At 36.1% G+C, this 12,408-nt stretch overlaps 1 protein-coding gene across 2 annotated transcripts in view; it reads left to right on the top strand.

Moving 5' to 3' along the window:
• Positions 1–3,244, top strand: part of SLC38A4 (solute carrier family 38 member 4) — a 61,871-nt gene extending 58,627 nt beyond the window's left edge. For both annotated transcript variants that reach the window (XM_032876960.1, XM_032876959.1), the window contains exons 15-16: positions 924–1,021; positions 2,450–3,244. In XM_032876960.1, coding sequence (XP_032732851.1) covers positions 924–1,021; positions 2,450–2,551 — 200 coding nt within the window. In that variant the 3' untranslated portion in view covers positions 2,552–3,244. The remainder of the gene's footprint in view (positions 1–923; positions 1,022–2,449) is intronic.
• Positions 3,245–12,408: the final 9,164 nt, after the last annotated feature.

The following is a 12,408-nucleotide window of genomic DNA, read 5'->3' on the forward strand; positions in this document are numbered from 1 at the left end:
TAGGAGACATATTGGTAACAAATGCAGAAAACAAATTGAGAGAAAACACAGATATTCAGACATAGTTCAAAAGCTAAGGCAGCTTAATGTCGAGATGTAGGGTAGCTCCCAGGGAAGGAACCTGGCGACGCCACTCTCGCTGCTCAGGATACACTGCCTCTCTTCATGCTCGCTGCACAACAAAGTCTGAATGCTATTTTCATTTTTTGCCTTTTTTTCAGAAAGCCAAAAATCCTCTTCAGGTTTCTTTCCGTTAGCAAAAATGGGTACTAATGTAGGTCTTCCCTAAAACCAAAGGGGCGTAATGTGAACTTTCAAAATTGGGGAATACCTGTGACTTGCAGTAGATCTAGGCTTTGGATTTAGGTCTTAAAGCTGCATCAGACAGTAAGGAAGATTGATTTTACCTACAGGATGCTTTCTCAGCTCTGGGAGCATCAGCTGAGCATTGCCAGCTGTCTCTGGAGGTAGAGGAAGCTGGCCTTACAAAGCATATTCTCTTAACTGGGTAGCCTATTAACTTAGTTTTCATCTCCCGATTTGAGGGATGACTCATAAAGACAATATAAGATTTTTTAAAAATTAGGTGTAAACAACTTGAAGAGTTAGAAGTGGATAGGAGGAGTATGTGATGAGCTCAGCTTTCTTAGTATGTGTTTGCATTATCAATTTCCTTTGAATTTTTAACAGGCAGCCTTTTATTGTTAATTGTATATTATGTGCACTTAGGATGCAACTGTGATGTGAGGTATATTTAAAATTTTCTTGATAAACAGATCTTTGAATAAGCAACCAAGACAAGTTGATGGTACCTTTAATGCTAAGATTAGGGTGGGGTTAGATCTGGTTTCTTTGAAGTTCATGACCTTGGGTCTCTGCTTTGGTGAGTAAGACATTGACCTGTCCTGTGCCTCTGTCCTCAGGGGCTTCTTCTGCCACTATGCTGATCTTCATCCTTCCAGCAGTGTTTTATCTTAAACTTGTCAAGAAAGAACCCCTTAGGTCACCGCAAAAGGTTGGGGTAAGTAAGGCTTTCAATTTCCCCCATTTTTAAGTTGCTCTTCCACTACTTAAAGCAGAAAATACACAATTCCAAAAAGCTGATGAAGGAGAACCAAAAATCAGATGGGCTGGAACTCTAGTGGAGAGAACAGGGGGTGGATTTCTGGTACTGAGATGCTTCCAGATCTTTTCCCTTCATATTAAGTATCTTGTGTTGAGTCCTTCCTACCTGTCGAACACTCATGGGGTTTTCCCACAGACATACATGTATACCAATTTCCACCCAAGACTGCAGCACTATCTACGGGAAATTATGTGGGAAGAAAATGGGTTCCCTGGCGGTGTTAGGAAATAATTTAAACATTTCAGTCATATCTGTTAGGTTTGTGAGGCCAAAAGAAAAAATGTTGCTTTGTTTCCCCCTCCATAGTACCTTGGTGTGGACAGAGATCCAGAACAGAATCATTCCTTTTCCAGTTAACCTTTTAAGATAGAAGATATAAATTTTTTAAACTAGAACATATTTCTTTCCTAAAATGATGGTATAGAAACATATGCCAGAAAGAATTGTTTTTCCAGTAATTAAATATTATCAATGACTATTTAATGAAGTCTTCCATTTAAGGCTTAAAAACAATGCCCCTTAGTGAGTTACGCTGAATTTTGCCTGAGAGTCATTCACCCCTCAGGACTGTTCAGGGACTTCACAACAGTTTGGCATCAAAAGCTCCTCTCATCAGCTCACCCCTGAATTCCTACCCTCTTTAGTCCATCTTCCTTGGACTTTTAGGGCAGTGTGAACTTGGCAGATTACTTGTCCTGTTTGTGACCCATTCTGAGTTTGACCAGGTGTAAGAACCAAAGTGTCTCCTACATCCTTTCTAGTGAATAAAAATTTTTTAACTGTTGCTTCCTTATATATAAAATGAAGACATTGATCTGAGTGGTAATATAGACGACCTCTTCAAGTGTGTGTGTGTGTGTGTGTGTGTGTACACACACACTTCGCCTTTTTTTTTAAAAAGGAATATGAAATATAGATTAGGGTTTTGTTCTTATTTGTTTGTTTTATAAAATTTAATCCTATCCTATATACTATGATACACCCATCTAGGACCTGCCCTTTTTCACCTAAAGTATTGTGAGCACCCCCAATGTCATTAAATCTTTTTCTGTCACTTGATTTTTAATGATTACAGGCTATTCTATCATTTCAATGTACCAAGTCAACCATTTCTCTGTTTTGAGGATTTGGGTTAAAGCTCACCCTCTTTCCCCAACTCAGGTTCTAAACTCACTGAGCCGCTAGGCACAGCCAACTGGGCTATAAGGATGAGACAATTCAATATGCAATCAGATTGCTGCCTCAGTTATAAACAACATACGAAGAGCAAGCTGTGCTAAAGATGGTTTCTGTGTGTCCTAACCAGTTCTCTCTGATTGACAGGCTTTAATTTTCCTTGTGGTTGGAATCATCTTCATGATTGGAAGCATGGCACTCATTATAATTGACTGGATTTACAATCCCCCAAATTCCAAGCATCACTAACCCAAGGAAAAAAATACTTTTTCTATTGGAAATGGCTGAAAATTATGCTGCAAAAGACATTGAGTTCTGTTGATTGGAATGTTATTCACAGGAAATAACAGGAAGATTCCAAAGATGTCTAGAGTAACATCACCAGGCACCTGAGGAAGAGAAAAAGCAACATTTTTGTCAAGAATGGCTGTTTATGTGTTTAAAACCTGTGGTGCATGTTGCTACCCATGTTCTCCTAGAGCAGTGTGAGAGGATGTATTTTTGCTGTTATGCAAGCAGAGTAAGGGTAGCTGCAGGTAATGGTCCTCAGATAATACCCTCCCCCCCCCCAAATTACCAAATACTTGTATTCTTGGAACATCAAACAGAAATGCCCAGGAGGCAAAGCTATCTAACTGTTTAATGCCTTTCCGCAGTCCAACACCCAATACTCTGGGTTTACTGAATAACAGAGGCAGAAGGCAGGTCTTATAACTGTCCCTGTAAGGTACATGAATGATCAGACAGCAGGCTACAATGCGTTACTCTCCACAGTAAGGACTATCTTGCCCATTTTGTTCGTGACATTGAATTAGTAACTTCTTCATCCAGTAGATTTTTGGTAAATGTTGAAATATCTTACTAAACACAGGCATACCTTGTTTTATTCTGCTTGACTTTATTGTGTTCAGATACTGAGGTTTTTGGGGGGATTGTTTGTTTTTTGGGTTTTTTTTTTTTTTTACAAATTGGTTTGCAGCAACCTTGCATGGAGCATCATTTTCCCAAAGGCATCTGTTCCCTGTGTGTCTCTGTGTCACATTTTGGTAATTCTCACAGTATTTCAAACTTTTTCATTATTATGTTTGTGATGGTGATCTGTGGTCAGTGATTAAGACTTGCTGAAAGCTCAGATATGGTTAGCATTTTTTAGCAATAAAATATTTTAATTAAGGTATGTGCTTTTTTTTAGACAGAATAGGTTTGCACACTTCATAGACTATAGTGTAAACATAACTTTTGTAGGTACTGGGAAACCAAAAAAAAAAAAAAAAAAATCCATTTGACTTGCTTTTTTGTAATATTTGCGGTGGTCTGGAACCAAACCTGCAATGTCCGAGATATGCCTGCATGTCTTAGGACCTGTCCCTGTAAGGTACATACATGAATGATGAGACACCAGGCTAGAACACCTTATTGTCAACAGTAAAGGAATGTTTTGCCCATTCTGTTTGTGAAATTGAATGAGTGCCTTCTTCGTTTGATATTTTTTTTATAAACATTAAAACATCTTATTAAACAGAGAGAGGAGCTTTATTTAAATGATAGAGCAACAACAAAAATAATTCTTATTGCTAAACTGCCTGATCTGGAAGCATTTGCTTTTCAATACTATTCCTAGTCCTCTTGTCATGCTTGTCATTGAACAATGCTCTCCCTCTCGTCTTCCATTGTCATCCAGAAGTTTTAGATAGACCACGATTCATGTGGACCTACATTACCCAGTATTGTTTGATACATTTTTATTTGGTAAACATTCAGTGCAGGAAACTGTGATTGCTATATGTTTATGTATATAATCTTATTCTGTAGTCATCAGAATTTTAATGTATGGTACATTTGATTTTTATTTTTTACATGTGTAGTTTTCTCTCTTCACAGTCAAACTGTTTATACTATTGAGGGTGAGGGCAGGGAATTAAGTTGATGGGCTCAAAAATCCATTTGTACGTATCTGTCTATTGGGGATTTTAAATTTGAAACCTAAGTTATACATAGTTCAGGAATGCTCGCCAATGTTTACAATAATAATACAATCATTCACAAGAAAATAAGTTCCTTGTTTGCAAGTAATTATCAGTGCTAAGATTGTTCTTTTAACTGAGCATGTCTAAAATAGGATTTAGTTCCTTTTGGCTTGCACAGGAGTCTGCTGACATTCATTTGTCATTTAACACAATGTTAAATGGCTCTCCATAAAAAATAGGAGTGCTGACACTACAGAGAAATACAAACTATTATTCTTGCTCACTTCTGCAACACACTTACATGAAATGGATTTAAGAACTAGCACTCACTGCCTAGAATTTCTGGAGTTTGCCACCCTTTTCTCCCCCCAAGTCAGTAGCAAGAACACTTATTGTATATTTTTGTATTTTAGTAAAGCCAAGTATGAAATACAAGTATCATAGCAGTATAATATTAAATCATATTTCAATAGTTGCTTTGGAATGTGCCTTAAGAAAATACACATTTGTTTTATGTATCATTTTCTAGAGGCATAATACTGTCAAATGGTGCACTTCGTCATGGAAATTGAACATTACTAAAAACTATCATAATTTTTATGTCATTATTATTGGAGAATACTTGCCAAATATAATCTTTAAGATTGGTTTCCAATTATGTTCACCTAAAGACTGTTTCAAAATAGAAAGTGGAAAAGGTACCTTCTGAGTGTTAAAAGAAGTTTTAATCTGATTGTATTTAAATGTAAATATCAAAGATTAATTCAAAAAATTGGGAAAGTATAAAATCTATATATATTTTGAATGCTTTACACCTTTTATATGACTAACTTGAAAATATCAACCTCTGCAATTACACAGATATTCAAGAGCAATACTACAGTGCCAAATAATGAAGCACCATTTTTCTTCTCATGGCCATATTCAGGATTAGAACTTACACAGACTGCAGGGCAGACTTACATATGCTATATTGTACTGGATAATTTAACCCCATTTATGAACAGATGAAAATTTTATTTTCTTATTTCATTTATAAGATGGTTCAATGTACTGGGAGGCTTTTTTTTTTTTTATTACAGAAAGTGTATATTGGTATAATAAATGAACTTTTCAAATGACCATGATTTGATTTTCTGTTGTTGAAGGCTTTAAATATTTGTATATGAAAAACATTTTAAGTCTTTAAAAAGACTTAAGACATATGGTCTTTTGTTTACTGGCATATGTTCCATTTTCATTGTACTCTTGACATGTAACTAACCTTTATAGCTGTCGAAGAAAAATAGTCACCATCTTCTTTTGGCAAAATACACAGCTAATCCTCAATCACTTTCATTTAGGTCATCACATATGTACCTATAGCATGGATATGGGAAAATGTGGCTCTTTATGGTTAAAAAGAGAGAATTCATTTGGGATGGAAAAAGAAAAGAAATATGAAAGTAGTCAAATAAGGACATGCAAGACATGGAAGAAAGAAAGCAACATGAGAGGATTGGGTCAAAACCAACAGGTGGTGGGACTCAAAGGACCTGTGTGCTAAGTTGTGTGCTTGACTTTCTAAGAAAGTTCCAAGTAGTTCTCCAAAGCCTTTCTACCGTTTTCATTTTCACCAAGAATATATATGGGCTCCAGGTGTTTCATAGCTTTGCCAACACTGGGCATTGTACTTCATAGCCTTTACAGTGGGTGGGAAATGGTTCCTTATTTGTGATTTTCATTTCCATTTCCCTGGTGACTAGTGTTGGAAATTTTCCATGTGTTTCATGGCCATTCAGGTTTCCTTTTGTGAAGAGTCTGTCCCAATCTTTCACCCATTTTAAGAATGAGGTTGTTTGTCTTCTTATTGTGGATGTGTCAGTTCTTTATATATTCTGGACACACATCCTTTGTGAGATGGCAAATATATTTTCTCAGTCTATGACATGCCTATTCATTTGCCAAAAGGTATCTTAATTCTTTCTGGGGCTGTGTCTTTGTAGCCTGCAGCTCTGCAATTTCTGTCTTACTGAGATAAAATTAATTAGGATCGTATTATTATTAATGTTTAGATTTTCAAATGCAGAGAATAAGTCTTCTTTTTCTCTTTTTTGGGGTGGGGGTAGGTAGTAGGTTTCCTTGCCTGGTAGTGAGCTTTATTGAATACATGCAAATAGAGTTCTTGTTTTATATGTTACAGGTAATTGTCTAAAAATAACTTTTGCTAAGTCACTTTTTCTCTTGGTTAGGAGACCCACTACCACTTAGATAGGCCCAGGACCTCAAAAATCCTTTGTGGCCACTTGTAATCAACATCATTAGTTTCTTCAGCTCTTGTTACAGGCACACACAGATGAAACAGAAGAAATCTCTTCATGTGGCTCTTATTCACCAGCTCGGAAGTTGTATCATTTGCTTTTGACTCTGTTTTCATCCATGTGTGAAGCAGATTTGCATGTATTCTTGTGACCATCTTTTCCCAAGAAAATATTGGGTACTAATTACTCAATAGACCATATTGAAGAAACTGATTGAAAAAAAAAAAAAAGTCAGTTTAGAGCCTTTCTTCATACCACACAACAAAGTGGAGAAATGCAATAAGAAAGACAATACATAAGCATATGTACATAAGCATATAGCATTTTAGGAAGAATGACAGGACAGCTGCCTGAGGAAGTAAGACACAGTAAAGGAAATTAGAAGGGCAATGATGGGATTATATAGCAGTGCATTAAAGAGCAATTAACAAAACACCGCCTCCTATAAAATACAGACCAAGAGATCCTTAATGTATGAAGAGGTAAAAACCAATAAGGGAACTACTAAGAATCTAATAGAAGATGGTCAATGGATAGGAAATCACTGAAGAAAAATAAATAAATTATTTGATCTCTCTAGGTGTCAAAGACATGCAAGTAGAAACACAAGTACAATTGTTTTGTCTGATGTATTACTAAAAGAAGAAAAGTTAATCCGTTGTGCTGGTGAGTGTGTGGAGCAGAACACTTATTCAGCGCTGGTGGCAGAAATCTTGGCTCAGCTTCCCCGGAAAGCATGCTGGCAACACTTAAAGATCCCGAAAGATGTATTAGGTGGAATTGCCCCCCAGAGATCTAATCACATGAGCCCTTAAAATCAGAGAACTTTCTTTACCTGAAGTCAGAAGGAGTCAAAGCATGAGAGGGACTCAAACTGCCAATGCTGGCTTAAAGACAGAAGAGACCATGTGGAAACGGAAAGTTCTGCCAACAACTTTAATGAGCCAAGAAAATGGTTCTCCTCCTGGGCCTCCAGCTAGGAGCCCAGGGCACCAACACTTCGATCTAAAGCTTGGGACACCTTAAGGAGAGTACTTAGACTTCCGACTCCAGACTTCTGACCTCCAGATCTGTGGAGTCATAAGGGAGTGCTGTTTTAAGCTGCTAAATTGGTAACAATTTGTTGTAGCAACAGGAAACTAGGAAATACAATGTTCATGGCTTTTGATCCACTAACTTTTCTAAGAATCTGTTGTTAGGAAGAAATCAGATAAGTGAATTCACTTCTGTCTACTAATGTACTCTATCACTATATAATCAGGTACATTTTTGAAGCATTCCGAAAGTCCAAAACTATGGAATGATTGAATAAATTCTAGGACCTTCATAGGCTGAAATAGGCCTAGTCATTAAAAATATTTTTGAATGGGGAATGTCTGTGTGGCTCAGTGTGTTGTGCATCTGCCTTCAGCTCAGGTCATGATCCTGGGATCCTGGGATCAAGGCCCCTGTCAGGCTCCCAGCTCAGTGGGGAGACTGCTTCTCCCTCTGCCTGCTGCTTCCCCTGCTTTTGTGCTCTGACAAATAAATAAAAATCTTTTTAAAAAAGTTTTTGAATAATCACTAATAAAATGAAAAACTATGGTGTAACATTAAAGTGGAAAAAAAAGAATAAATGCTTTATTATACCAGTTTTACATATTAAAAATGCATGGAATAGAAAAATAGAAACAGGAAAAAAGGAAATAGACATAATGATAAAAGTAGATGTCATAGGTAGTAAGATTGTAAGTGATGTCAGTCTTCATCCTCCAATATTTCTGTTATTTTCTAAATTTTCTACAGAGATTATATATTCCTTTTTTAACAACAACAAAAAAGTAGACCTTTTTCTCTCAATTTATATTTTCTGGAAAAAACTAAGACATGCTGCCAATTTCTACCCATTTTTAGATTTTCAGCTGAGTCTAAAGGCAGAATTGGATGAGAGTACAATTCACAATTAGGAAACAGTCATTAATGACTAGAGCAGAAGTTGAAAGGATGGGGCAGCACATCTCCAGAGGTGGGGCATGCAAAGGACTTAAAGAAGAATGGTGTAGCATAGCCAATAGACCAGGATGTCAGATACATTGTTTGGGCAAGCCACTTAATTTTACTGAGCTTCAGTTTTTTTTCTTCATTTCTGTTGGTGTAATTTCTGTGTGATACAATTCCTAAGATGATTTAGCTTGAAATCATTGGAAATCAGAAAGCCCTTATAGCATAGTTGTAGCTCTAGTACAAATGCTTGATAGTCATAAGTCAGGGATCATCAGAGATCTCCAAAGCATACTTTGCAGCAATGATTTCTGCAGCTTGGTCTTGGAAGTGAGTTAGATTAGGTCAATTGCTTCTGGGGAATACTCCTCCTTGCCACTCAGGCTGAATAATTAAAGGACAAGCATGCAGTGAAAACCATGCATCAGATACCATCCTACGCATGAGAATACAGAGTAGTCCTTGTCTTTAAGGAGCTTATGTATAGAGAGGGGGCACATGTATACAAATATTTATAATATAAAATGGTAAATGGCCTGCCATATACCCAGGATTCCATGGAACCTCTAAGGAGAATGAATGCCCAAATCAAGTTTGGGGAAAGAAGAGTAGTCAGATTTCTGGCAGCAGATGCCCGTTAAGCTGAATCCCAAAGGACACACTGAAGTTGTAAGACAAAAAGACGGAGAAAGAGAGCAGCACACACAAAACACAATTTCTCCCATGACTCCCCACTCCACACATACAGACACATACATGCATACACCTCCCACTTACTCTGTATTAGATTCCTTTTGCTGCTATAACAAATTACCACACACTTAGTAACTTTAAAGAACACATTTGATTATCTTACAGGCAGCTTGAGCAGAGATCAGTACAAGCCCCAGAAAAATCATAAAAACCAAGCAGACCAAGTAAAACAAGATCCTTAAAATTAAGCTGATGAGTACTATAGCCCCAAAGCAGTCCAAGACCTGTGTGCCAAATCTAAACAGAGTGACTGCTTGCTAAGATGAAATATTTTAACGGAATGTCTGATACGTACTTGAAACACATCCACCATACCAAGAACCAAGAAAATGACAATTTGAATAAGATAATCACCTGATATGAACACTGGGATGAATCAGATATTCAAATTACCTAGCAAGAATTTTAAAGGAGCCATCCTAAAAATGCTTCAATAATCAATTATAAATTATGTTGAACCAGATGAAAAAATAGAACATCCCAGCAAAGAAACAGAAGTTTATAAGAAAAGAACCAAATGGAAATTAAACTTAAAGAAAAACTCATTGGATGTGCTCAGTAGAATGGAGATGGAGAATTAGAATCAGCATACCTGAGTAAGTATCAATAGAATTCATCTAATTTGAACCAAAAAAAAAAAAAAAAAGAACTGGTCTATAGACCTGTGTGACAAAAACAAAGTCATCATTTGTATTATCAGAGTCCCAGAAGGAAAAGAGATGGATTAAAGCTAAAAGACAATTTGAAGAAACAATGGCAGAGAACTTCAAAAATTTGGAAAGATACCAAGCTACACACTTAAAAAACTCAGTGAGTTCTCAAAAGCAAAACCCAAAGAAATCACACAATCATCAGAATTTCTGAAAATAAGATAAAAAGTCTTGAAAGCATCCTGTGAGAAACACATTACCTATACAGAACACTCATTTGGATGTCTAAGCTTTTCTTACCAAAACACATAGAGATCACAAAGAACCAGCACAACATTTTTCAAGCGCCGGAAGAAAAGTTCCAACAGTAAACTCTATATCCAGCAAAACTATCTTTCAGGAATAAAGGGGAAATAACATTCTCAGAGAAAGGAAAACTAAGTGAATGGTTGCAGGCCTACCTGTAAAGATGAAGAATATTCTTCAAACAGAAAATGATAAAGAAACAAAAAACAAACAAACAAAAAAAAACCAAAAAAAACACTCAACTGTTAGAAAATCAGGAGAGAACAAAGGAAGGTCCAGAAATATGGGTACACACAATAGACTACCTTTTTCTTCCTGAGCTTCATAAATAACATTTTCTGATTGAAACAGAAATTATCATCACCTAATATTCAAGGCAATGATTTTTTTTTAAGTGAAGAAGGTAAAAGGGACTTCTAGAACTGAGGTTTTCCCAGTTTGCTCTGGGTGGTAAAATGTTGATACCAGTAGACTATGTAAGTCATATTTGTATCTTACAGTCCCAGAGCAACTGCTACAAAAACTACACAAAGAGATACACTGAGAAATACCGTAACTAAAGGTGAATTTCTCAAAAACATTTAAACCACTGGAAGTCAAGAGAAACAGGAATGAGAACAAGAAAAAACAAAGATGCAATCATAAAATGGCAGATTTAAGCAATAACATCAATAATTACATCAAATGTAAATGGTATAAGTATACCAATAAAAAAATTAAAGGAATAAATAAAAATCATGACCTAACTATATACTGAATAAGAAACTCACTTCAAATTCACTGACACAGGTAATGGTTGGAAGTAAAAGGGTGTAAAAGATACACATGCAAAAAAAAAAAAAAAAATTGAAAAGTGGGCGTAGCTATATTCGCATTGGATAAAGTAGACTTAAGAGAAAAGAAAATATTGGAGACATAAAGGTGTTCTTTGATCCTTTTATTATGTATCTGACAGGGGTGATCCAGCAGGAAAACATACTAATTCTAAATTTGCACACACACCAAATAGCAGAGCCTCAAAAGACATTACCTTCTCCATGCCTTTTATCTTTTGAAGCAAAAACCAAGTGGAGAAAGATGAATCCATAATTATAGTTGCAGACTTCTGCACCCATCTCTCAGAAGCTGATAGAACTATTAGAAAATCAGCAAAGATACAGAACATCTGAGCAATACACTTAACCAAAAGGTTCTAACTGAAATATATAGAATGCTCCACCTGGAAGAACACAGTACAGTTTTTGTTTTGTTTTGTTTTTCAAGCATGCAGGGAACACTTACCAAGATAGATCATGTCTTGGGTGGCATGATCCTCAGTTAGAGAAAACGGAAATCATAGGGAGGATGTTTGTTAACCATAATGGAATCAACTAGAAACCAATAGCAGAAAGGTATGGAAATTGAAGAATACACTTCTACACAATCTGTGGGTCAAAGCAAAAGTATTAAAGGAAAATTGAGTGTGTAGAACTGAATAAAAATGAAAAAATAACATCAGAATATAATATGTGTCTAACGTGGTGCTGAGAGAAATTTGTAGCCCTCAAAAATTACATTAGAAATGAAGAAAGGTCTCAAATCAATAATTTAAGTTCCTACAGTAAAAAGGTAGAAAAAGAGCAAAATAAAGCAAAAGGGAGCAGAAAGAAGTTAGTAAAAGGTAAGAGCATGTATGAGTGAAGCCGAAAACAATAGAGAAAAATCAGGAAACAAAAAGCTAGTTCCTTGGAAAACTCCAAATTGAGAAACTTTTGGCAAGACTGATGAAAATTTTAAAAAGCATTGGGTCTCAATTGGCAGTTTTCTTCTTCTAGTCATATGTGATACAATGGTGCATCTTAAAAATGTAGGCACTCTTAAATTTAATAAAATATTTTTGTAAAAAACAAAACAACCTTATTCACATACTTTGGTGTATAGGATATGGGCTCCTTTTTTTTTTTTTTTAAAGAGTTTCTGTTCATAATAGTACAAAATGTTATGGTTTCCATCACTGTGTGCCACTTGAATTCTAGAATAGTTTTGTGTGTGCATATGCATGCATGCATGTGGTTTGGATGGGCCAGGCCAGACCAAAGGCGGGGTTACAAAAGATGACCAAAGAAAACATGAACTCACTGCAAACTGAATTATTCCAAATCAGTGTAATT

The sequence above is a fragment of the Lontra canadensis genome, unplaced genomic scaffold, assembly GCF_010015895.1.
Source record: "Lontra canadensis isolate GAN:19392208 unplaced genomic scaffold, GSC_riverotter_1.0 scaffold59, whole genome shotgun sequence".
NCBI classification, from domain to species: Eukaryota; Metazoa; Chordata; class Mammalia; order Carnivora; family Mustelidae; genus Lontra; species Lontra canadensis.